At 40.2% G+C, this 27,426-nt stretch overlaps 2 protein-coding genes across 2 annotated transcripts in view; both read left to right on the top strand.

Moving 5' to 3' along the window:
• timp2a (TIMP metallopeptidase inhibitor 2a) overlaps nt 1–12,845 on the top strand; it is a 48,579-nt gene extending 35,734 nt beyond the window's left edge. The window contains exons 4-5 of the mRNA XM_034194563.1: nt 816–940; nt 10,766–12,845. Of these exons, the coding sequence (XP_034050454.1) occupies nt 816–940; nt 10,766–10,963 (323 nt within the window). The 3' untranslated portion in view covers nt 10,964–12,845. The remainder of the gene's footprint in view (nt 1–815; nt 941–10,765) is intronic.
• Nucleotides 12,846–24,531: 11,686 nt separating this feature from the next.
• The window catches only part of cyth1b (cytohesin 1b), a 70,784-nt gene continuing 67,889 nt past the window's right edge, over nt 24,532–27,426 (top strand). The window contains exon 1 of the mRNA XM_034194154.1: nt 24,532–24,613. The gene's annotated coding sequence lies outside the window, so the exon portion shown is untranslated. The remainder of the gene's footprint in view (nt 24,614–27,426) is intronic.

Raw genomic sequence — 27,426 nt, 5'->3', positions numbered from 1 at the left:
TAGATTCTCGTTTCAAGTTGTGCAAGTTTCAAGTAATTTTACTGCAGAATTTTGAAGAAAACAATGCCAAAATCACCCCAACAATAAAATATGTGAAGTCAGTAATTCCTCCTGTATGACAGAAGCAGTTGGAAACAGATTGATTCAGAAGGAAGATGATGTCTTAACGTCTTCTGTTTTCCCCATCGTGGACAGAGATGCACCCGCAAGCACTCGCCCCTAATTACATAGAGAGTTGTAAGGAGGAACTGCTGAAGCCAGCGTTCCCCCCCACCCAACGCCATGTTTCTCATGATTTTCTTCATTGTTTTTTCTTTCTTTTTTTTTGTCCATCTTGAGCAGTGGGAAACACTTTCTCTCTGCCACTGCAAGAGAGATGTACCTATTTACAATAAGTGAATGGATCTGTGTGCTGACTGGTTATCAGTCGGTAAAGTTCCAGCGAAACGTGAGTCACTCTTCCTGTCTGGGAAGGCATGAGTCGTGCACGCACTGAACGCAGCCTCAGCAGATCTGTGAACTTGGAATATCTCCTGTTTTGACGTGTATGTGTGTGTGAGAGAGAGAGAGGCAGAGAAACAAACTGGTACTTTCACTAGGATGTGTGCTTTGGCCTGCACGTCTTAAAATAATGTCGTGTTGGCTAAGCTACAGACTTATCAGTGAGACTTTTTCTTTTGATGCGTGCAGTTCTCAGCAGCTGGACGTCTGTGTGCATATTTTACCCGTCACTAAATATATTGCTCTTTACACCTGAATTCCATGGCTTTCCCATCATTGTTGAGTTTTTTGTGTTCCCATCTCATTTTTTATAGGCAAAGTTGAGGGCAGCGGGAGCATGCACGTAACTTTGTGTGACTATATCATGCCCTGGGACTCCTTAAGTGCCACCCAGAAGAAGAGCCTTAGCCAGCGCTATCAGATGGGCTGTGGCTGCAAGGTAAGCTGGTACAAGGCTGTCTGCTGCATGCACAGTTTTATCTCCCAGACTAAAGACAAAACAAAACTGCAGGAGCCGTTCCAGAGCCTGAAACACAAAACCAGACATAACAGACCTCGCTGATGATGAGCTGGAAGAAAGAAGCCAGAGAATAAGGGAGTTTCAGAATGCCAGTTCAGTTTAGTTATTCAGCACCAAATCACAACATGCGTCGCGTCAAGGTTCTGTACAATCAAACAAGGTTCAAACCAGACCCACCCCATGAGTAAGCACTTTGGCAACATTCATTCATTCATTCATTTATTTGCTGTTGTTTATCTGGATCCGGGTCGCAGTGACAGCAGACTAAGCAGCTCACCCCACACTTCCCTCTCCTTGGCCAAGTCCTGTAATTCTTCCCGGTGGATCCCAAGGCATTCCCAAGCCAGCTGGGACATACAACCCCTGGCAATAATTATGGGATCACCGGCCTCGGAGGATGTTCATTCAGTTGTTTAATTTTGTAGAAAAAAAGCAGATCACAGACATGACACAAAACTAAAGTCATTTCAAATGGCAACTTTCTGGCTTTAAGAAACACTATAAGAAATCAAAAAAAAAAATTGTGGCAGTCAGTAACGGTTACTTTTTTAGACCAAGCAAAGGGAAAAAAAATATGGATTCACTCAATTCTGAGGAATAAATTATGGAATCACCCTGTAAATTTTCATCCCCAAAACTAACACCTGCATCAAATCAGATCTGCTCGTTAGTCTGCATCTAAAAAGGAGTGATCACACCTTGGAGAGCTGTTGCACCAAGTGGACTGACATGAATCATGGCTCCAACACGAGAGATGTCAATTGAAACAAAGGAGAGGATTATCAAACTCTTAAAAGAGGGTAAATCATCACGCAATGTTGCAAAAGATGTTGGTTGTTCACAGTCAGCTGTGTCTAAACTTATGGTTTAGACACAGACTTAAACATCAGTGGCAGGCCCTCCTGGTTGGGTCTTCGGAGTGAGATTGCATCAGAATTTTGGCTCTCTGTTGGGACTGTTTACACAGAGACTGCTACCTGCTGCTTTGGACTTGAACTAACAGTCTTTTTCAAGACTTTTTTACCTTTTTACTTTTTTTTTTTTTACTTTTTTACTGTGCTCCAACGCCTAAGGAAGACCTCTAACGGTCGAAACATCGCGACGGAGCACTTTTTATCAGCTAACTTTCATCAGCGTTGGCAAGCTAACTAGCTTGCTAACGCTTTCGTTTTTATTTTTTATTTATTTTTTTTTTTTAGCACTGTTGTCGTGCGTTATCTGTGCTGCTCCACAGCGTCTTTAGTCGATTTTTATTTTATTTTAGCACCGTTGTCGTGCGTTCGCTGTTGTCGTGCGTTGCCTGTGCTGCTTCATGGCCTGTTTGGTGCCTTGATTGGGGCACTCCTTCTGCTGAATCACCTCTAAATTATTTACACATTATTCACTTTGTGTGTTTTTAGGAATCCGCTAGGTTGCGTAGCTACTAGCTCTTAGCCGATTTAGCATGGTGGCTTCTCCTGTCTCTCCCGTACTTTTCTGCTCTGGGTGTGAAATGTTTAGTTATTCCTCGGCCTCCTTTAGCAGTAACGGTACTTGTAATAAGTGCAGCTTATTCGTAGCTTTGGAGGCCAGGCTGGGCGAATTGGAGACTCGGCTCCGCACCGTGGAAAATTCTACAGCTAGCCAGGCCCCGGTAGTCGGTGCGGACCAAGGTAGCTTAGCCGCCGTTAGTTCCCCCCTGGCAGATCCCGGGCAGTCGGGAAAGCAGGCTGACTGGGTGACTGTGAGGAGGAAGCGTAGCCCTAAACAGAAGCCCCGTGTACACCGTCAACCCGTTCACATCTCTAACCGTTTTTCCCCACTCGCCGAGGATCAAACTCTGGTTATTGGCGACTCTGTTTTGAGAAATGTGAAGTTAGCAACACCAGCAACCATTGTCAATTGTCTTCCGGGGGCCAGAGCAGGCGACATCGAAGGTCATTTGAAATTGCTGGCTAAGGCTAAGCGTAAATTTGGTAAGATTGTAATTCACGTCGGCAGTAATGACACTCGGTTACGCCAATCGGAGGTCACTAAAATTAACATTAAATCGGTGTGTAACTTTGCAAAAACAATGTCGGACTCTGTTGTTTTCTCTGGGCCCCTCCCCAATCAGACCGGGAGTGACATGTTTAGCCGCATGTTCTCCTTGAATTGCTGGCTGTCTGAGTGGTGTCCAAAAAATGAGGTGGGCTTCATTGATAATTGGCAAAGCTTCTGGGGAAAACCTGGTCTTGTTAGGAGAGACGGCATCCATCCCACTTTAGATGGAGCAGCTCTCATTTCTAGAAATCTGGCCAATTTTCTTGGATCCTCCAAACTGTGACTGTCCAGCGTTGGGACCAGGAGGCAGAGCTGTGGTCTTATACACCTCTCTGCAGCTTCTCTCCCCCTGCCATCCCCTCATTACCCCATCCCCGTAGAGACGGTGCCTGCTCCCAGACCACCAATAACCAGCAAAAATCTATTTAAGCATAAAAATTCAAAAAGAAAAAATAATATAGCACCTTCAATTGCACCACAGACTAAAACAGTTAAATGTGGTCTATTAAACATTAGGTCTCTCTCTTCTAAGTCCCTGTTGCTAAATGATATAATAATTGATCAACGTATTGATTTATTCTGCCTAACAGAAACCTGGTTACAGCAGGATGAATATGTTAGTTTAAATGAGTCAACACCCCCGAGTCACACTAACTGTCAGAATGCTCGTAGCACGGGCCGTGGCGGAGGATTAGCAGCAATCTTCCATTCCAGCTTATTAATTAATCAAAAACCTAGACAGAGCTTTAATTAATTTGAAAGCTTGTCTCTTAGTCTTGTCCATCCAAATTGGAAGTCCCAAAAACCAGTTTTATTTGTTATTATCTATCGTCCACCTGGTCGTTACTGTGAGTTTCTCTGTGAATTTTCAGACCTTTTGTCTGACATAGTGCTTAGCTCAGATAAGATAATTATAGTGGGCGATTTTAACATCCACACAGATGCTGAGAATGACAGCCTCAACACTGCATTTAATCTATTATTAGACTCTATCGGCTTTGCTCAAAAAGTAAATGAGTCCACCCACCACTTTAATCATATCTTAGATCTTGTTCTGACTTATGGTATGGAAATAGAAGACTTAACAGTATTCCCTGAAAACTCCCTTCTGTCTGATCAGTTTTTAATAACATTTACATTTACCCTGATGGACTACCCTGCAGTGGGGAATAAGTTTCATTACACTAGAAGTCTTTCAGAAAGGGCTGTAACTAGGTTTAAGGATATGATTCCTTCTTTATGTTCTCTAATGTCATATACCAACACAGAGCAGAGTAGCTACCTAAACTCTGTAAGGGAGTTAGAGTATCTCGTCAATAGTTTTATATCCTCTTTGAAGACAACTTTGGATGCTGTAGCTCCTCTGAAAAAGAGAGCTTTAAATCAGAAGTGTCTGACTCCGTGGTATAACTCACAAACTCGTAGCTTAAAGCAGATAACCCGTAAGTTGGAGAGGAAATGGCGTCTCACTAATTTAGAAGATCTTCGCTTAGCCTGGAAAAAGAGTTTGTTGCTCTATAAAAAAGCCCTCCGTAAAGCTAGGACATCTTTCTACTCATCACTAATTGAAGAAAATAAGAATAACCTCAGGTTTCTTTTCAGCACTGTAGCCAGGCTGACAAAGAGTCAGAGCTCTGTTGAGCTGAGTATTCCATTAACTTTAACTAGTAATGACTTCATGACTTTCTTTGCTAACAAAATTTTGACTATTAGAGAAAAAATTACTCATAACCATCCCAAAGATGTATCGTTATCTTTGGCTGCTTTCAGTGATGCCGGTATTTGGTTAGACTCTTTCTCTCCGATTGTTCTGTCTGAGTTATTTTCATTAGTTACTTCATCCAAACCATCAACATGTTTATTAGACCCCATTCCTGCCAGGCTGCTCAAGGAAGTCCTACCATTATTTAATAGGTATTAAAGGCACTGCGCTGCGGTGGTTTGAATCATATTTGTCTAATAGATTACAGTTTGTTCATGTAAATGGGGAATCTTCTTCACAGACTAAAGTTAATTATGGAGTTCCACAAGGTTCTGTGCTAGGACCAATTTTATTCACTTTATACATGCTTCCCTTAGGCAGTATTATTAGACGGTATTGCTTAAATTTTCATTGTTACGCAGATGATACCCAGCTTTATCTATCCATGAAGCCAGAGGATACACACCAATTAGCTAAACTGCAGGATTGTCTTACAGACATAAAGACATGGATGACCTCTAATTTCCTGCTTTTAAACTCAGATAAAACTGAAGTTATTGTACTTGGCCCCACAAATCTTAGAAGCATGGTGTCTAACCAGATCGTTACTCTGGATGGCATTTCCCTGATCTCTAGTAATACTGTGAGAAATCTTGGAGTCATTTTTGATCAGGATATGTCATTCAAAGCGCATATTAAACAAATATGTAGGACTGCCTTTTTGCATTTACGCAATATCTCTAAAATCAGAAAGGTCTTGTCTCAGAGTGATGCTGAAAAACTAATTCATGCATTTATTTCCTCTAGGCTGGACTATTGTAATTCATTATTATCAGGTTGTCCTAAAAGTTCCCTAAAAAGCCTTCAGTTGGTTCAGAATGCTGCAGCTAGAGTACTGACGGGGACTAGCAGGAGAAAGCATATCTCACCCGTGTTGGCCTCTCTTCATTGGCTTCCTGTTAATTCTAGAATAGAATTTAAAATTCTTCTTCTTACTTATAAGGTTTTGAATAATCAGGTCCCATCTTATCTTAGGGACCTCGTAGTACCATATTACCCCATTAGAGCGCTTCGCTCTCAGACTGCGGGCTTACTTGTAGTTCCTAGGGTTTGTAAGAGTAGAATGGGAGGCAGAGCCTTCAGCTTTCAGGCTCCTCTCCTGTGGAACCAGCTCCCAATTCAGATCAGGGAGACAGATACCCTCTCTACTTTTAAGATTAGGCTTAAAACTTTCCTTTTCGCTAAGGCTTATAGTTAGGGCTGGATCGGGTGACCCTGGACCATCCCTTGGTTATGCTGCTTTAGACGTAGATTGTGGGGGGGTTCCCATGATGCACTGTTTCTTTCTCTTTTTGCTCCATATGCATCACTCTGCATTTAATCATTAGTGATCGATCTCTGCCCCCCTTCACAGCATGTCTTTTTCCTGTTTTTTTCCCTCAGCCCCAACCAGTCTCAGCAGAAGACTGCCCCTCCCTGAGCCTGGTTCTGCTGGAGGTTTCTTCCTGTTAAAAGGGAGTTTTTCCTTCCCACTGTGGCCAAGTGCTTGCTCATAGGGGGTCGTTTTGACCGTTGGGGTTTTTCATAATTATTGTATGGCCTTACCTTACAATATGGAGCGCCTTGGGGCAACTGTTTGTTGTGATTTGGCGCTATATAAGAAAAAAAGTTGAGTTAAGTTGAGTTAAACTCTGGACCAAATACAAACAACATGGGAAGGTTGTTAAAGGCAAACATACTGGTAGACCAAGGAAGACATCAAAGCGTCAAGACAGAAAACTTAAAGCAATATGTCTCAAAAATCGAAAATGCACAACAAAACAAATGAGAAACGAATGGGAGGAAACTGGAGTCCACGTCTGTGACCGAACTGTAAGAAACCACCTAAAGGAAATGGGATTTACATACAGAAAAGCTAAACAAAAGCCATCATTAACACCTAAACAGAAAAAACAAGGTTACAATGGGCTAAGGAAAAGCAATCGTGGACTGTGGATGACTGGATGAAAGTCATATTCAGTGATGAATCTCAAATCTGCATTGGGCAAGGTGATGATGCTGGAACTTTTGTTTGGTGCCGTTCCAATGAGATTTATAAAGATGACTGCCTGAAGAGAACATGTAAATTTCCACAGTCATTGATGATATGTGGCTGCATGTCAGGTAAAGGCACTGGGGAGATGGCTGTCATTACATCAATAAATGCACAAGTTTATGTTGATATTTTGGACACTTTTCTTATCCCATCAATTGAAAGGATGTTTGGGGATGATGAAATCATTTTTCAAGATGATAATACATCTTGCCATAGAGCAAAAACTGTGAAAACATTCCTTGCAAAAAGACACATAGGGTCAATGTCATGGCCTGCAAATAGTCCGGATCTTAATCCAATTGAAAATCTTTGGTGGAAGTTGAAGAAAATGGCCCATGACAAGGCTCCAACCTGCAAAGCTGATCTGGCAACAGCAATCAGAGAAAGTTGGAGCCAGATTGATGAAGAGTACTGTTTGTCACTCATTAAGTCCATGCCTCAGAGACTGCAAGCTGTTATAAAAGCCAGAGGTGGTGCAACAAAATACTAGTGATGTGTTGGAGCGTTCTTTTGTTTTTCATGATTCCATAATTTTTTCCTCAGAATTGAGTGATTCCATATTTTTTTCCCTCTGCTTGGTCTAAAAAAGTAACCGTTACTGACTGCCACAATTTTTTTTCCTGATTTCTTATAGTGTTTCTTAAAGCCAGAAAGTTGCCATTTGAAATGACTTTAGTTTTGTGTCATGTCTGTGATCTGATTTTTTTTCTACAAAATTAAACAACTGAATGAACATCCTCCGAGGCCGGTGATTCCATAATTTTTGCCAGGGGTTGTATAATCCCTCCGGCAGTGGTGGGCACAGTTCCGCTAATTAGCAAAGCTAACTTTTTTATTAGTGGATCAGATTTTCAGCTAACTTCAAAAACCATCAGCAGACCAATTAGCTTCCGTTAAATTTAGTTTCGCTAACTTTTAGTCCGCTAATGTTTTTAACTGGCATAGTTAGTAAAACTGAACAGTCAAAAATATTTGTAAACCCTAAAAATTATACATGTTAGTTCCTGTGTGTGATGTGTTTTGCAGCAGTCAGGCAGCTGTGAGGAGCTGAGCTCAACCCTGAAATCCATAGAACATTGCTAGCTACTGGATGGGAGTGTGAATAGCATCCAGCTATCAGTTGACGTTAATATCAATAAACTGTCCAGAATTAGTTTGGTTTTTAAATCAAACTATAAGTCAAAACTGCTTTGCTTTTGATGCTTTCTGTCACACGATTGGGGCACTGTTTGTTGAATGTAAATGACTCTTCCTTACAGCAGTAGGCAGGGCGCACAAAGACAGAAGCGCTGACTCATTGTTTGTGTTGGGTTTGTGATCGCCTTTGATGCTGTTCAGAAGCGTTGGCAGTGTTTAAATTCAAAACTGGCTTGTCAGTAGCAGACAGTGTACCGGAGTCAATACTTAAAGTTAGCTGTGGCGTCCATAAATTGTTTTAGCACTTTATCGGTTTATCATTATAAAAGTGAACTTTTCAGTTAGCAGATTAGCAGTTATCGAAGCTAACGTTTTGGTTAGCTGTTGCCACCACTGCCCTCCAGCATGTCCTGGGACACCAGGCGGCATCCTCACGAGATGCCTGAGCCACCTCAACTGGCTCCTTTCAATGCAAAGAAGCAGCCGCTCTACTCAAAGTCCCTCCCAGTTAGGTGACCTTTTCACCCTGTCCAAGAGTGTAGTCCAGATACCCATCGGAGGAATCTTATTTCCACTTCTTGTATCTATGACCTTATGCTTTAGTCATTATTCATAGTTCATGACCACAGCTGAGGATAGGAGCGTAAATCCACTGGGAAATTGTCTCGCCTTCTGGCTCAGCTCGTTCACCACAACAGTCTGGTACACCGTCCGCATAACATCAGACGCTGCCCCAATCCATCTTTTGATATCACGCTCCAACTTACTCTCACTCATGTACAAGACCCCAACAGAGGATCATGGTCTAAGATTTGTAGGTGCTGATTCTCATCCACAAAAAGCAGAGATGCAACTCTGATACCAAACTGAACACCCTCTGGACCCTGACTACAAGGGGCATGTCTGGTAGAGTTGTTGTTATTATTATAGGAAGAAACCTTAAGCAGGCCAGTCTCAGAGAGGTGATCAACAGTTTCCACAGTTAGTTAACATCTTCATGCAGAGGTTTCCAAACTCTTACTTGCGCAGCATTCCAGGCAAATAAAAACTGAAACATTTCTGACCTCTTGAAATGGAATGGAACTTGAAGGGAGGAAAGAGGCCACATCATCTACCCAAGTTCATGGAGTCATTAATAATCACCAAACAACTATGAGATTAAAATAAAGATTGATTTTAAATCATGTTGCCAGTTTTTATTCAGTGGTGTTACACTAAATAGGTGGGCACATTGAAAAGGTTTCAATGTGGGTGTAAGTAATTTCAGAAGATTTACTTTTATGCACAGTGTTGATTACAAATGGTGACATTTTTTTTTATTGTGTGCATCTGGTGCCTAGGAGCTTTGGGGTCAGAAGTGGGGTGTTTTAGCTGGGAAATGTGCATACTCAGGGGGTGGGTAAGGTTAGACCTTACTCTCATGAAGCGCTGCAGGCCACCTTATGTTGTGATTTGGTGCTGTATAAATAAATGGAACTGAAATCTCAACATCCAGTTTTGGAAAACAGTGTTATTACTGTATGCTGTGGTGTGGCTTTTCCTTGGCATAAACTTTGCAGACTAACCGATGGAAGATAGTACTCCGGGGGCCAGAATAGCCCGCCATGCACACCCCCCTGACCACTGTTTTGTTTCTGAAGCCTGGATATGTCCACAATGTGAAATGGAAAGGTAAAAACACATTTGCACTACTACTTTATAAGTAATTTCTAACACAGAATCGCATTTTTTCACACTTTTTTTGGTGCGAATTGTTCACCGTCTTTGTTGCAGATGGGTATCTAATTTGTCTAAATTCAACAACAATAACATTTAAAAATAAAGTAATACTTTAATGGCAAGCCAGGGTGCTGTGGCCCACACTTTGGCAATCACAGGTCTGGAGGTTTGAGAGGTCCATCAAGAAAAGTTGCTCCTGGTGTGCAGTCGAGCACCTTACATGGCAGCACCCTGACGTGTGTGTGTGTGTGTGTGTGTGTGTGTGTGTGTGTGTGTGTGTGTGTGTGTGTGTGTGTGTGTGTGTGTGTGTGTGTGTGTGTGTGTGTGTGTGTGTGTGTGTGTGTGTGTGTGTTATCATGACAATTCAGGCCTTTTTTGGTAACACACCTTCAATATCTGGACACTGGGAAAAATGACATTTTCCACATCTTCATTTTTCCAAGCACTCTAAAGCATTCTAGACACCCCACCCCCACCCAACATGCTCCCAGACCAAAAATCTCTTCTGTCCCGAAATATCACAATTTGTGGAAAATAAGTGTTTATCATTTTTGTTCAGGTTCAATTTCACCACTTAGTGGGCAGTTTTGGAACTTAACACTTTAAACACACTTTCAGTGTGACGTTATTGTACTCATAAGTCACATAAACCTGACAGTGTCCTCATATGTAGCATAAAAATCAGGTTGGACCAAAATATAGCCCCAGCCAAAACCTCAACAGATGGACATATTCCTGTAAGCATGAATCAGAATGAGTTTGATTCCCAGGCCTCTAAGCGCTTGGGAAAGGTATGCTCTCATTTTTCACATTTCTGTCATGTCCTGATATGTCATGAAAATGTGTGTGTGTGTGAGAGAGAGAGATTGGGTGAATGTAAGGCATCACTGTTAAGCATTTTGAGTGTCTGCATTGGATGATGCCATAGAAATGTAGCTCAGTAGAGTGTGTTGGCAAGTTAAATTCCTAATTGTCTTTGGGCAAGACAAACCATAAAACCAAATGTTTATAATATCAACCCCACATGCATAAGACACTGAAATATAACTGATTGTGTGTGTGTTTGCAGATTGTGCGCTGTCCCTCTCTGCCCTGTGAGATCTCTGCTCCTGAAGAGTGTCTGTGGACGGACCTGATGACCGAGAAGCAGTTTTACGGTCGCCAGGCCAACCACTACGCCTGCGTCAAGAGAGCGGATGGTTCCTGTTCGTGGTACCGCGGTGTGGCCCCACCCAAAAAGGAGTTCCTGGATGCGGAGGATCCGTAGTGTCGTGACACGCCGTGCGCCCAACCGCCCGCTGCACAGCGTAAACATAATGTAAACCGCTCTATTATGCTATTAAAAACATCTCGTAAACAGGCGGAAGGGTTTTGTTTGTTTGTTTTTTTGTTTGTTTGTTTGTTTTCTTTTGATAAATGGTAATGACAGTGAGATTACCCGCTGGTCTGAAAACAGTCTTTAACCTCCCTTTGTGTTTGTTGTTCATTAGCGTGTCCGCCTGGGACAGAACAACTCAGAGTAGAAAAGGGTTTAGAGGCTGTTCTCAGACACAGACCGTCTTAAAAAAGGAAAAAGGAGAGAGAAAAAAAAGCATCATGAGACATAGACTGGTCAAGTGATGATGTAACTTCCTCCTGAGGCTGGCGTCAGGAGGACATAAATTCTTTTAGAGTGATATAAAAGCTCTGCTCTCAGACGACACCGACCAATCCCTGAGCTAGAAATGACCATACGTTACCCCGTCCGCTTCCACATTCATTATCTCATTCTGTCTTTGATTCCAAAGCCAAATTCAAAGTTGCCTTTTCTTAAAATAATCCATCTCCCTCTTTATATTAAGCACTGTTAGACATCTGTCCTGCTGGGAATCAACACGCATGTGGTTTCTTCAAACGGATCGTGATTCATCTCGTGACTCGTCTCATTTGCCGAAACCGCATCCCTGTACAGATTCAGAGAGAGCAGCCCGTGGCCACCACAGGCCTCACTGGACCAGTCTATGATGTGCGAAAGTGAAGACGAGCTCTCTAAATTTAAATGATAGTAAATTGAAACCTGACGGGGGAGGGTCAGGCGAAGAACTTGCACTGACCCAAGAACCAATCCAAACATTGCGAATAACTCTGCATCCCTCCTTAAACATTCTCACCCCCTCAACTCTGTAGCTGTACAGTACCTATGCATATAGTTTTGTTTTTACTTGATGATGATGATGATGATTATTATTTACTGCAGTAGAACTAGATTTGCACTTTGTGAGGCTGAGTTGTGGTAAAGGTCAGAGTCTGAGCACTCTGACGGGATCACTGTTGTTTTGCCGACTGTCAGGTCCACCTCAGGTGCAGATTTCACCTTATTTCAAGCGCTTTCGGTAGCCGTTATTACCCACAAATGCAGTTCACCAGCTTATTGTCGCTATAATTGTCACAACTGATGATGCAGTTAAAACAGAAGGGGCGCGTGAGAGGATATAAGGGATTTGTTTGCGAAATATTTGTGTGAAAAATAAGCGAAAACGGATGTTTGGTGTCTTTGTGTTACCTGCCAAATTACAACTGTAAATGCAAGCAGCAGGGTTTTTTTTGTTTGTTTGTTTGTTTTGGTTTTGTTTTTGTTTTGTTTTTTGGAGGGATGGTTTTGGTTGTTTTTTTGTTTGTTTGTTTTTTTGACTCGTCGATATACTCTCACCAGCCGTTTAGGTCTTTACAGCTTTGACTCGTCTTTCCTGTGCCGCACAGATATTAACAAAGCTTTATCGCTGTTTTAGAAAACGAATAACTCAACTGAAATTGAGCTGTATTATTTTTATTTTTGTTTTTTACACCTCAAGCTACATTAACGAAAACCTATATATGATGGGGTATTAAATCATAATTTAAAAGTAAACTCTTTCCATTTGCCATGTCTTTGCATTATTTCAGTGTTATTATTATACCTGTCGAGGTTTTTGCGTGCGTTTTTGTTGTCTTTGTCTATGATCTCTAGCAGTAGTGCCGAATTATAAGGTCCTCTTGCGCTGGAGTAACGTGAGAGTATAAAGAAATGATGTGTGAATAGAGGACTGTGCATGTATTTGATGCTTTGTGTAAGTCCAAGAGCAGGACAAAATAATCAGTATTATCAAATAAAAGTCAAACATTTGAAGAAAGGGTGTGTCTATGATTGTTTGGTTCTTGTGAGCGATGCAAGACTTAAGATTTAAGTGGAGGCAGCAACAAATGTTAAGTCTTTCAGATAACGTGATGGTTTGCTTTGATTTATGATCCATCTAAAAGGCCTGTTTAAGTTCTTGCCCCTGCACATCAGCGGGGTTCAACTTGGGATTTTTCCTAAAACAATTATTTGTTTCGTTTGCAATGGACTTGTGCTTTGGATTGCTGTTTTGCTGATAACCTGACATCTCCTCCATGGTTCCATCGATTCTACAGTCACCATGAACCAAAAAAAAGGCACGTAGTCCTTTACATCAAAATAAAAACAATTACTCGTATAACGCAATGCTAAAATACCCTCAGCTGCGTGAGCATTGTGTTCATTATAATTTACAGTTGTTTAACTAATTATTAACATTTTATTGTCTTACGTATAATTTGTGCATGTTCAAGAAAGCCCCTCTATCAATCAAAAACAATATGTTTTAAGAGCGGAAGCTGTGCAAACCAAGGAGTATTTGTAGATCACCCTCTGTGCATTTCCAGGTATTAATGAGACAAGTTTAACCTATAGAAAGTTAGCAGAAGTTAGTATGCAGGCTAACATCTGCAAAATGTCTCATAAATGACTCCAGAAGTGTTATTGGTTACAAAAAACAGCGTTTTCAGTTTTATAAGTGTTAATTTCTCACTAGCTTTTACATAATATATGACAAAGGATATATTTACACACAAAGTCGCCCTATTGACGTTTCAAATCCCGCAAAACTTCGGAGAGTTCGCCGCGCTGCGAGATCTCAGTAACATTGAGAACTGCATTGAGACGCTAAGATCGGGCTTCACTTTAACTGCTGCACACCGACAACAGCATTAACATTGCAACATAAAACTATTTTTATATTGCGCCTAAAACTCTCATGAATATATTCTCTGGGTTTATAGACGTTATTGCGTTTATTTTATGTAAACGTGAGAATCACAGGCTGTCTCTGTTATTTTCAGTGGGAGCTGCTGTGAGCTATGCTCGCTTCCTGATCATGTCGTTCTGGGGGAAAGTGAAGTTTGCTATTTAATGTCTTGATTATTGTTCTTTACAACACTGTCCTCTTAGTTCCAGACTAATATTATATATAATATGTCTGAAATTCGGTTTGCGTTTATTAAATTCCATGCAGATTAAACATAGCAGACACGGATTATTTGTTATAATTGTGTGACCATAGGACCTTTGTGACCGGGACGGTGGTGGGATCGAACCCGGACGGCTTGCGCTAAAGACCATTCCTCTACCAGGTCAGCCAAAGGGGAATTCCTCATTAGCCAAGCTAGCGGGAACATCTTTTCAATCAGGACCCGGGACCTTCTTCCCGCTACAATTGTTTTAGCAAGTTTTCAGGGTATCATGTATGCATTTTCTTAATGTGATGAAAAGCATAAAAATATATATATATATTTGTAGTATAATAATCATTTACAATTGTCATCATGTGGATTCTCTATATGTTGTTTGACTGCAGCGACTCTGTGGCACGCAAGGGATTATGGGGTACGTCAGTAGGGTGAATGTAACAATTTTGCAGCTAGCTACCAGTCTGTGATGTCACCATGCTAATGTCTGCAAAATGTCTTGTAAATAAGTTCAGAGGTGTTACTGGGTTAAAAAACAGCATTTTCAGTTTTAGAAGTGTTTATTTCTCACTACCTTTTACATAATATATGACAAACAGGATATATTTACACACAAAGAAACTGAGTTTTGCAGCTAGCTAACAGCCTGTGATGCCACCATGCTAACGTCTGCAAAATGTCTTGTAAATAAGTTCAGAGGTGTTACTGGGTTCCAAAAACAGCGTTTTCAGTTTTAGAAGTGTTTATTTCTCACTAGATTTTACATAATGACAAACAGGATATATTTACACACAAACAGTTTTGCAGTTAGTTACCAGCCTGTGATGTCACCATGCCAATCACAGATTAGCCTTTCTGTCCATCATTTGCCTGTATTTTGGCATGCTTGGCGCCAGAAAGTTATGTTGGATCCAAAAAGGCTAGGACCAAAAGTTATATTGGATCGGTTCCCACTGACCAATAGCGTTAGAGCTTACTGCCAACAGCTAGCCAATCAAAGCCCGGCATACGATGGTCAGGAACTAGCTGACAGACGCTGGTTGGAAAAAATGGCAACAAACACGTCAACAACAGCAGAAAATCGTCTGCCAGCGAGGTTTGCTGAGTTCACAGAGGAGGAACTGGTGGAAATATTGAACTCCAAGGATACCAAAAACACTAAGAAGGTAGACAAGCACACTACTGACATTTTAGAAACATTCATCTGAATCAATCATATTCTGTTCACAACAAAATAAATTGATCTAATTTACTTGACTCTGTTGTTTGCTTAATTTGGGAGGGGGGTGGAGAACATAACAATTGATGGATGGTAAGTCGTCCAACATAGAGAAATATTGGATTCAGAAAAGTTACATTGGACAAGGCGTATGTTGGACTCCTTACCATCCATTATTTGTATAATAGCTGAAGCTGCTTCAGGAAGGGTATGCCCTGTAAAACCTATGCCGAATTGGATCTGCTGCAGTGATTCCTTGCAAAACGGAAAAACTAATTAGAAATCTGCACAAATGGGTGGACACAGGACACCCCCCCCCTTTTTTTTAATGTCAAATGGAATATAAAACTACAGTTCTTGTTATTATTTAATGTGGTGAAAAGTGATGATGAAAGGTTTGTGCCTGTAAAATACAGTATTTTGGGCTACATGCAGGTAATGCTATGCACTGTAATGAGTGTCCTTCTAGTCTGGAGTATTATAATTGTAGACATAAACCTCAATTTCAAACTTATGCCCTAAATTGTTATAGTGATATACAAAATTAACACAGGCATATATATTTTTGGTGTCAAAATGAGTAAACAAGTTTAATTTCATGCCTCACTCTGTATTGTACTGTGAAAAATAAAGAGAAAGTACTTAAGTATTTAAAACCCTCAGCTTGCGTCTAATGTCAGCGTCCCCTGGAGGTGTGGGCGTGCGATGAGGCCTACTTTAGGTGTTCTGTTGGTGAGACCAGTGTGTGCTGGGAGACTGGCAGACAAATGCACTTTAATAAATGTGGTAATCGACTCAAGTAGGAAAATATTTGAGAAATGTACAGGCTGAGCCCAGAATGAGCGGTTTTCTCATCTCTGTTCATTCTCTTCTCAGTAAGTAGCATTGTAATAAAGGTGAAAGAGGTGAGTTCATTTCTTCTGATAGATTTATTTGTACACAGGGTTCACAAAGCAGGCTGTGAATCTAATTATGGCACCATTTGGCTTATTTAAAGTGTCCATGAGCTGTGGTTTTTATACTGTTGTTTGGAGCTTTGTGTTATTTTGCACTTGTTTGAGGAACTCTTAGTATGTGAAATGCCACAAATGCTGCAAACAGTTTCGCAGTCCTGTTTAAGAAATAATGAAATAGCCACAAATGAAATACACACACTTGTTCTCATTTTACACTCTACAGGTTTAACAGAAGCCTGCAACCCAAATAACCCTAGTTTGTCCAAATGAAGAAAAGTTAACGAATGTTAACCAATTGTGAAATTACAGCAGTTAGCAGTTAGGCCCAAATATACTTGGATTACAAAATATTTCTTACTTTAGCTGCTCATCATATATATATATATATATATATATATATATATATATATATTTTTTTTTTTTTTTTTTTTTTTTTTTTTGACCTATTTGTACTCAATGCAGTTACACAACAGAAGCAAAGAAAGGTTGTGTTGCCACCCAGTGGCTGTTAGTGGGACATACAAGTCTGTTTAAAAAAAAAAAAATCACCAAGTCAAACATTTCATTCTGAGAAGGGGGGGGGGGGGGGGGGGGGGGGATGCTTAAGAACCTTTCAAAAGCATGCTGTTCAGACATGATTCTGTATATATCATATAGCTACCTTAATGTAAAACTACATAATAGGTAATAATCTGATATTTGACTCCAATAACCTTGGCTTTCCCCCAAAGGATTGAACTCTATCTGACCTTGCCAGAGTAATTCTGGAATCCACCCAAGTTTGTGCCACATTTGGTACAAATCAGAATCAGAAATACTTTATTGATCCCAATTGGAAATTGGTTTAAATTGGGTAGAAAATGAAATTTCTCAACCTTTATCAAAATGAACATTTTAAGGGAGGTTTCGAGCTTGATCGTCATTGACACACCACATTTGGTAGAAAACACCAAAAGAATCTGGAAGGAGCAGGTAAACAAACACACAGGCAGCGACCGATGCATTTTTCACTGTCATGCCCAGTACCCATCTACAATCCCATTCCAATAAAGTTGGGACATTGTGTGAAATGTAAATAAAAACAGAATACAATGATTTGCAAATCCTCTTCAACCTATATTCAATTGAATACACCACAAAGACGAGATATTTAATGTTCTAACTGATAAACTTTATTGTTTTTGTGCAAATATTTGCTCATTTTGAAATGGATGCCTGCAACACATTTCAAAAAACCTGGGACAGTGGTATGTTTACCACTGTGTTACATCACCTTTCCTTCTAACAACACTCAATAAGCGTTTGGACTGATGTGGACTCATCAGACCACAGCACACTTTTCCACTTTGCGTCTGTCCATTTCAACTGAGCTCAGGCCCAGCGGCGTTTCTGGATGTTGTTGATGTCTGGCTTTCGCTTTGCTTGGTAGAGTTTTAACTTGCACTTGTAGATGTAGCGACAAACTGCGTTAACTGACAATGGTTTTCTGAAGTGTTCCTTAGCCCACGGGGTAAGCAGTGTTGTATAGTAAAGAAGTAAAAATACTTCATTACTGTACTTAAGTACGTTTTGGGAGACTTTGTACTTTACTTTTAATTCAGCTTACTTTCACTTTTACTTCACTACATTTCCGACCTTAATTGCATACTTCTACTCAGATACATTTTCTATGCACCATGCCGTTACTCGTTACAAAAAACACACACACACGCATGCACACACACGAAAAAAGTCATGTTTTCACCCAGAGACACCACTGATTAGGCTTTTTTGCAGTAGCGCACTTGTTTGTCAGGAAAATGATCATTTCTCTGCATTGATTACAGACCTGCAGCGGGTCTGTAATCAACTTTTCTGCACAGCGGCTTTGCTTTGAACCTTGAACCAATCGAAGCAGTGATTCGCAGGTCGAAGCAGTGCTTTGATCTTCGATTCGTGGATTTTATTTCGCTTTATCCTAATTTTTTCCTGCTAAAACCCTGAAGAACATATGTCTGTGAGTAAAATTTAATATTTTTATGTTAAACCGACCTGTTATGGTCTTCTGAAACAGTTGATTGATGTATTTTATAACTTAAAAACGGGACCGATGCTATCGCGTTAGCATGTCTATGGCGTTTTCAATGTTAAAGGTAGCATTAAGCTGTTTGCATCAGCACGTTTGTGTTGATTTGTGTTCGTTGTCGTAAAAGAGTCAAATTGTAATTTTTTTTATTTATTTTTATTAATATATTATAGCAACAACAATAATAGTCTACATAATTGACAATAATAGACTAATAATGTTACAACACAATTTTAGAGAAAGAGACAAAAAGAACCTAATGAAACAAAACACAACAGAAAATAAATACATATAGAAATAAATAACTGTTTCCTGTGAACACCTAGTGAGTAGCCTGCTCTCGTTTAGGTTTTGAAACCTTGTTTCTGAAGTGTTTTTGTGTGATGTGCACAATTTTCAGTATTTTGACTAATACTACCAGTCATTTACAAGCCTAGATAAACTTTTATAAAAATAAATAAATAAATAAAAAATCAGTCCGTTTTTGATTATTAACATTTACTTGTACTTTTACTTTCAATACTTGAGTACATTTAGTTGTACATTACTTGTCATAGTTAAGTACAATAAATACTAGATACTTTAAGACTTTTACTTGAGTAGCATTTCAGTCGGTTACTTGAACTTCTACCAAAGTCATTTTTTTAATGGGTATCTGTACTTTTACTTAAGTGTGATTTTGTGGTACTTTATACAACACTGGCGGTAAGATCCTTTACACAATGATGTTGGTTTTTAATGCAGTGCCGCCTGAGGGATCAACGAGACATAATCAGTGACTTAGAAATGTTCATGTTTATCTCCTGTTTTACAGTACTGGCTGTAAAACTGATGGCTTTTTTAAAATCATTTAGTTTGTCGACTTGCTTAGGGCCTCTGAAATGAAGTGATTTTGTCTACAAATAGCCATCATTCCTAAATGGTTAATGTGATATTTTGTATGAAATCCCTTGAATTAAAGCTAAAAGTCTACAGTGGAAGAACATCTTGATTATTTCATTGTAACATCACTGTGGTGGTCTACAGAGGCAAAAAATAAAAAAATTATCACTGCCCAAATACTTATGGACCTGACTGTACATCACACACTTTCCAAACAAAAGAGTTGGGCCTAAATAATTGGGTATAAATAATTTTATTTTTTTATTAAAACAAAAATCGTGCCATGTCCAAATAATAATGGATCTGTCTAATTTCCCTGTTGGTTGGAAAAGATTTAAAATAAATAAATAAAGTCCCTCAATTAGCAAGAGGATTTTGCTTAAAATGATCTTGTGTTTCTTATCTTATCGTATCTTTTAGCACTGTTGTCGTGCGTTGCCTGTGCTGCTCCACAGCCTGTCCTGTGGATTTTTATTTTTATTTTATTTTATTTTTTAGCACTGTTGTTGTGCGTTACCTGTGCTGCTCCACAGCCTGTCTAGTGGATTTTTATTTTATTTTAGCACTGTTGTCGTGCGTTACCTGTGCTGCTCCACAGCCTGTCTAGTGTCGGATTCCCTGTTTGGGAATCCGCTAGCTTAGCGTAGCTACTAGCTCTTAGCCGTTTTAGCATGGCGGCTTCTCCTGTCTCTCCCGTACTTTTCTGCTCTGGGTGTGAAATGTTTAGTTATTCCTCGGCCTCTTTTAGCAGTAACGGTACTTGTAATAAGTGCAGCTTATTCGTAGCTTTGGAGGCCAGGCTGGGCGAATTGGAGGCTCGGCTCCGCACCGTGGAAAATTCTACAGCTAGCCAGGCCCCTGTAGTCGGTGCGGACCAAGGTAGCTTAGCCGCCGTTAGTTCCCCCCTGGCAGACCCCGTGCAGTCGGGAAGGCAGGCTGACTGGGTGACTGTGAGGAGGAAGCGTAGCCCTAAACAGAAGCCCCGTGTACACCGTCAACCCGTTCACATCTCTAACCGTTTTTCCCCACTCGACGATACACTCGCCGAGGATCAAACTCTGGTTATTGGCGACTCTGTTTTGAGAAATGTGAAGTTAGCGACACCAGCAACCATTGTCAATTGTCTTCCGGGGGCCAGAGCAGGCAACATTGAAGGACATTTGAAATTGCTGGCTAAGGCTAAGCGTAAATTTGGTAAGATTGTAATTCACGTCGGCAGTAATGACACTCGGTTACGCCAATCGGAGGTCACTAAAATTAACATTGAATCGGTGTGTAACTTTGCAAAAACAATGTCGGACTCTGTTGTTTTCTCTGGGCCCCTCCCCAATCAGACCGGGAGTGACATGTTTAGCCGCATGTTCTCCTTGAATTGCTGGCTGTCTGAGTGGTGTCCAAAAAATGAGGTGGGCTTCATTGATAATTGGCAAAGCTTCTGGGGAAAACCTGGTCTTGTTAGGAGAGACGGCATCCATCCCACTTTAGAGGGAGCAGCTCTCATTTCTAGAAATCTGGCCAATTTTTTGGGATCCTCCAAACTGTGACTGTCTAGCGTTGGGACCAGGAGGCAGAGCTGTGGTCTTATACACCTCTCTGCAGCTTCTCTCCCCCTGCCATCCCCCTATTACCCCATCCCCGTAGAGACGGTGCCTGCTCCCAGACCACCAATAACTAGCAAAAATCTATTTAAGCATAAAAATTCAAAAAGAAAAAATAATATAGCACCTTTATTTATTCTGCCTAACAGAAACCTGGTTACAGCAGGATGAATATGTTAGTTTAAATGAGTCAACACCCCCGAGTCACACTAACTGTCAGAATGCTCGTAGCACGGGCCGTGGCGGAGGATTAGCAGCAATCTTCCATTCCAGCTTATTAATTAATCAAAAACCTAGACAGAGCTTTAATTCATTTGAAAGCTTGTCTCTTAGTCTTGTCCATCCAAATTGGAAGTCCCAAAAACCAGTTTTATTTGTTATTATCTATCGTCCACCTGGTCGTTACTGTGAGTTTCTCTGTGAATTTTCAGACCTTTTGTCTGACTTAGTGCTTAGCTCAGATAAGATAATTATAGTGGGCGATTTTAACATCCACACAGATGCTGAGAATAACAGCCTCAACACTGCATTTAATCTATTATTAGACTCTATCGGCTTTGCTCAAAAAGTAAATGAGTCCACCCACCACTTTAATCATATTTTAGATCTTGTTCTGACTTATGGTATGGAAATAGAAGACTTAACAGTATTCCCTGAAAACTCCCTTTTGTCTGATCATTTTTTAATAACATTTACATTTACCCTGATGGACTACCCTGCAGTGGGGAATAAGTTTCATTACACTAGAAGTCTTTCAGAAAGCGCTGTAACTAGGTTTAAGGATATGATTCCTTCTTTATGTTCTCTAATGTCATATACCAACACAGAGCAGAGTAGCTACCTAAACTCTGTAAGGGAGTTAGAGTATCTTGTCAATAGTTTTACATCCTCATTGAAGACAACTTTGGATGCTGTAGCTCCTCTGAAAAAGAGAGCTTTAAATCAGAAGTGTCTGACTCCGTGGTATAACTCACAAACTCGTAGCTTAAAGCTGATAACCCGTAAGTTGGAGAGGAAATGGCGTCTCACTAATTTAGAAGATCTTCACTTAGCCTGGAAAAAGAGTTTGTTGCTCTATAAGAAAGCCCTTCGTGAAGCTAGGACATCTTTCTACTCATCACTAATTGAAGAAAATAAGAACAACCCCAGGTTTCTTTTCAGCACTGTAGCCAGGCTGATAAAGAGTCAGAGCTCTATTGAGCTGAGTATTCCATTAACTTTAACTAGTAATGACTTCATGACTTTCTTTGCTAACAAAATTTTGACTATTAGAGAAAAAATTACTCATAACCATCCCAAAGATGTATCGTTATCTTTGGCTGCTTTCAGTGATGCCGGTATTTGGTTAGACTCTTTCTCTCCGATTGTTCTGTCTGAGTTATTTTCATTAGTTACTTCATCCAAACCATCAACATGCTTATTAGACCCCATTCCTGCCAGGCTGCTCAAGGAAGTCCTACCATTATTTAATGCTTCAATCTTAAATATGATCAATCTATCTTTGTTAGTTGGTTATGTACCACAGGCCTTTAAGGTGGCAGTAATTAAACCATTACTTAAAAAGCCATCACTTGACCCAGCTATCTTAGCTAATTATAGGCCAATCTCCAACCTTCCTTTTCTCTCAAAGATTCTTGAGAGGGTAGTTGTAAAACAGCTAACTGATCACCTGCAGAGGAATGGTCTATTTGAAGAGTTTCAGTCAGGTTTTAGAATTCATCATAGTACAGAAACAGCATTAGTGAAGGTTACAAATGATCTTCTTATGGCTTCGGACAGTGGACTTATCTCTGTGCTTGTTCTGTTGGACCTCAGTGCTGCTTTTGATACTGTTGACCATAAAATTTTATTACAGAGATTAGAGCATGTCATAGGTATTAAAGGCATTGCGCTGCGGTGGTTTGAATCATATTTGTCTAATAGATTACAGTTTGTTCATGTAAATGGGGAATCTTCTTCACAGACTAAAGTTAATTATGGAGTTCCACAAGGTTCTGTGCTAGGACCAATTTTATTCACTTTATACATGCTTCCCTTGGGCAGTATTATTAGACGGTATTGCTTAAATTTTCATTGTTACGCAGATGATACCCAGCTTTATCTATCCATGAAGCCAGAGGATACGCACCAATTAGCTAAACTGCAGGATTGTCTTACAGACATAAAGACATGGATGACCTCTAATTTCCTGCTTTTAAACTCAGATAAAACTGAAGTTATTGTACTTGGCCCCACAAATCTTAGAAGCATGGTGTCTAACCAGATCGTTACTCTGGATGGCATTTCCCTGATCTCTAGTAATACTGTGAGAAATCTTGGAGTTATTTTTGATCAGGATATGTCATTCAAAGCGCATATTAAACAAATATGTAGGACTGCCTTTTTGCATTTACGCAATATCTCTAAAATCAGAAAGGTCTTGTCTCAGAGTGATGCTGAAAAACTAATTCATGCATTTATTTCCTCTAGGCTGGACTATTGTAATTCATTATTATCAGGTTGTCCTAAAAGTTCCCTAAAAAGCCTTCAGTTGGTTCAGAATGCTGCAGCTAGAGTACTGACGGGGACTAGCAGGAGAGAGCATATCTCACCCGTGTTGGCCTCCCTTCATTGGCTTCCTGTTAATGCTAGAATAGAATTTAAAATTCTTCTTCTTACTTATAAGGTTTTGAATAATCAGGTCCCATCTTATCTTAGGGACCTCGTAGTACCATATTACCCCATTAGAGCGCTTCGCTCTCAGACTGCGGGCTTACTTGTAGTTCCTAGGGTTTGTAAGAGTAGAATGGGAGGCAGAGCCTTCAGCTTTCAGGCTCCTCTCCTGTGGAACCAGCTCCCAATTCAGATCAGGGAGACAGATACCCTCTCTACTTTTAAGATTAGGCTTAAAACTTTCCTTTTCGCTAAGGCTTATAGTTAGGGCTGGATCGGGTGACCCTGGACCATCCCTTGGTTATGTTGCTTTAGACGTAGACTGTGTTTCATAATTATTGTATGGCCTTGCCTTGCAATGTGGAGCGCCTTGGGGCAACTGTTTGTTGTGATTTGGCGCTATACAAGAAAAAAGTTGATTGATTGATTGATTGATTATCTACGAAGAGGAGGAAATTCACGGGTTGGCATGGCAACCTCATGCAATTCAGTAAAGTCTCAAAAAAGGAGCTGAGAGAAGAAGAGAAAATAATATTTGAATCTTTTTGGCATAAACAAGAAGACAGAAACAAATGGTAAACACCAGTACAAAGGCCCGCTGACTGTACTAATATTATCTCATGACTACTGTATGTGTCATCCACATTCAGATTTATTTAATTATTTATTTATTTGTCTTGTGCTCAGTGAGGTTCACCAGTAGATGGAAAAAACACAAGTACGGTTGCACAGATGATGATTTGCTTCTTCCAGGTTTTCCTAACCGTTAATATTTTTCACATACAGTCAAAGGGATGTTATACAGGTGATCATCATATAGCAGCAGTAACTGGGAACAGCGTTGTGCTCAATCCTGCAAGATGAATCTTGATGCTCTGCAAATACAGACTGTGCATTGTTATTTTTGTTTTTCCCTCCCCATCATTTTATATGCAAATTACACAGAAGTTCACTGCACGGGGCGGCTCGCGTTGCACCACCTACTCTGCCTGTGTTTGTCAGTACCACCTGCTGCCTGTGTGGTTTGGCTTCTCAAACTAAACCGCCTGCATTCCACAGTGAGCTGGAATCTAATTTGCAAGATTTCTTCATTACTATGAAGAGAAGGTGAAGAAAAGCTGGTTATTGGCGTAGAAAATGAACATTCAAAAATGACTGAGGTCAAACTGAGCACAAAGAGGTCAGCACACCACAGAGAGGAGAGGAATGGGACCGGATCAAAGATGTAAATAGATTTAATGAGGGAATGTAAGGACAAAAGAAGGTTGGCTAAAGCCTTTGTAGCTTGACTGAAGAAGACAACATTTATTTCAACTTTTGATAATGAATTGTGGTTGTTTTCCAGATCCTGCCATATTCGGTGATTTGCACAAGAAGTTGAAAGTTGGTGATCGCTAGTATTTGTCAGAGTTGGGGGGAAATGGCATTGTAATACCAGGTACCTGCAGAAAAAGAGTAAATATTAAAATTGATGTCGCTATGGTTGGCATGTTAGGGCAGTGATTCCCAAAGTGTGAGCCGCAGCCCCCTGGTGGCTATGACAATACTGCTGGTAGGCCATGAGAGGTTGTTAAAAATCAAAAATAACAAGAGCAATCTGAGATTTCAGATGTCTACCAATCTGGATCCAGATCACCTCCAAAATTCAGTGGAGTCTTCCATCCCCTAATATCCATCTGTGGTGCAAATTTTGTGAAAATCCTTGAAGTAGTTCTGACATAATCCTTAAAAGCCTATATAATGTGATATCTTAATCTAGAATTTGGATCCGGATCATGATCACCTCCAAAATTCAGTGGAGTCTTCCATCCCCTAATATCTAGTTGTTGTGCAAATTTGGTGAGTATCCGTGTAGTAGTTTTGACATAATCCTACTAACTGACAGACCAATAAATAAATAAATAAACAAACAACCATGATTTTATTACGTCCTTGGCGGACATAAAAATGTTTTGATTTTTAATTTTGTAATAAAGTTTAAAATTGTCCCAAAATATTTTTGATAATTTGAAAAGTGTAATTGAGTATAACAAAATAAAGTCATGGGGTTTAAATTACGTTATTCTTCATTTATCTGATGTATCTGTGGGCTGACAATGCAGACAAAAGGACCTATCTTTCAAGTGTCATTGTTAGTTTCAAACAAAAGCAGTTGTCATTTTTACATCAAGTGCTCACATTCTTAAAACAGCAAATGTAATTGCTCTCATCTGTGTGCCCATGAATGTGTTGGTCTTAAAATGCTGTGTTGCTGCATTGCTAAAGCACAGCAATTGATTGTGCCATAGGCCACCAAAAACTTGGAGTTTTCTTACTACGTACATTGCACAATATTCGGGTACACCTTGCATACGCAGGTTAATGGCACGTACAGTCTGCTTGTACACACAATGAAACTGAAGCGTAAGAAAAAATCTGAAAACTTCACTTTACTGCTTCACCTCAGGGAGCTTTGGTGGCTGCTCTCCCCTTGTATGCTTTGACGTGTTACAATCTGGTCCATTAACTTGCCTGGAACCATCTCACTTGAGTCCACTGTTTATATAACAGTGCACAAGGTTCCAGAGTACCCTGGCTAGTAAAGGAGATGACAGATGATATCTGACGTTTTCACGCTATGCCCAAAACACACCCATGACTAATTAAGGGAATAAATACAGCCACTTTGCACCTTGCGCCCTACTTTGCTCTCACAGGTCAGGTCTAGAAACACGTACTGGTGCTTTGTATTGTTGCAATCATTACAACATGGTACTCCCTTGGGTCTTGATGATACCCACCCAGGTAGACACCCAGCACATCCCCACCCCTCAAAAGTTACAGTCGCAGCCAGGTGATATGTGGGCAACCCCTTTGTCCTTCTCCTGTCAGATCATGCCCAGAGAAATACATCACACTGCCAAAATGTTGTTGTTATTGAAAAATGTTAAAAATCAAACCCAAACCAACTGTGATAAAAAAATGAAATGCCTAAAGCAAAGAAGCAAATATCAAAGACGAAATAAAATACCAACATGAAAAGAACACAGAATCAAACAAGAGAACAGAAAAGTGATCAGCAAGAAAATAAAGGCAGAGACCAAACCAGAACGGAACTTAACAGGTGGCTAAAGTATTACCAATAATACCACTAATGACTATACAGGAAATAAATGATCAACGGAGAATAAAACCAGTGACAAAAAGAAAAGAGATAATCTGAACCGAACAAAAACGAGACTTAAGTGACTAAAATGTAATGACCAGATAAATACAACCAGTGACTAAAATCAAAGACAAATGGCTCAGATAAAAAAAAGTCAAACCATAACATGAGCCAGATCCAGGGCAAATCATGACAAGCTGATGTTCTCTCACAATGCAAGTGACATTCCTCATCTGTCTTCTGAAGTAACTGTTCATTTGACACAGTCATTCCAGTGGTGTCCAAGGATCATCTAAAAACATCAAGTAAATGACAAAGTGGAGTTAGACACACCCCAAATGGACTTGTTCTATGAAATTTAGGCTGTGTGTCATAGATCATGAGTAAAGTCAAACGATGACAAAACAAGGACATGCCCCCTGTAATATAAGGAGCACACTTTCAACACAAAATGCTATCAAGACTCAAGTCCAAAGAGGGTCTTTTTCCTTTATATATATCAGGACGATGCTCCAGCTCACAAACTGGTGGTTCCCGTGGCTGCTGTGTGTGACTGTGACTGAGCCTGGCCACATAAGGTCAATAGTCTCTTCTTTTATGATGAGGATTTCTTGAAGTACGGTGATTCAACTAAGATCCCCGAGAGCAAAATCTATATTGTTCTACAACTTAAGAGCTTTATCTGAATCTCCACTAAATACTACACAGTCAGTCACGGGGGCTGGGGGAATCAGCTTCAGCTGCTTCAAAGTTAATGAAATTAACAGCACGTGCACTAGAGGGGTAACAATGAGACAACAGCTCATCATGTTTTCTGACTGATTTTTCACTAATTTTGAATTTGACTATAGGGTCAGTATCACTACTGGTAGCATGGTGTGGTACCTGGACCCTACAGAGGATACTCAGGTAGTCCATCCATCTATTAGGCA

The sequence above is a fragment of the Thalassophryne amazonica genome, chromosome 18 (genome assembly GCF_902500255.1).
Source record: "Thalassophryne amazonica chromosome 18, fThaAma1.1, whole genome shotgun sequence".
In the NCBI taxonomy this organism is placed as follows: domain Eukaryota; kingdom Metazoa; phylum Chordata; class Actinopteri; order Batrachoidiformes; family Batrachoididae; genus Thalassophryne; species Thalassophryne amazonica.
Note: the sequence above shows the minus strand (reverse complement) of the source record. Positions and strands in the feature narration are given on the sequence as shown.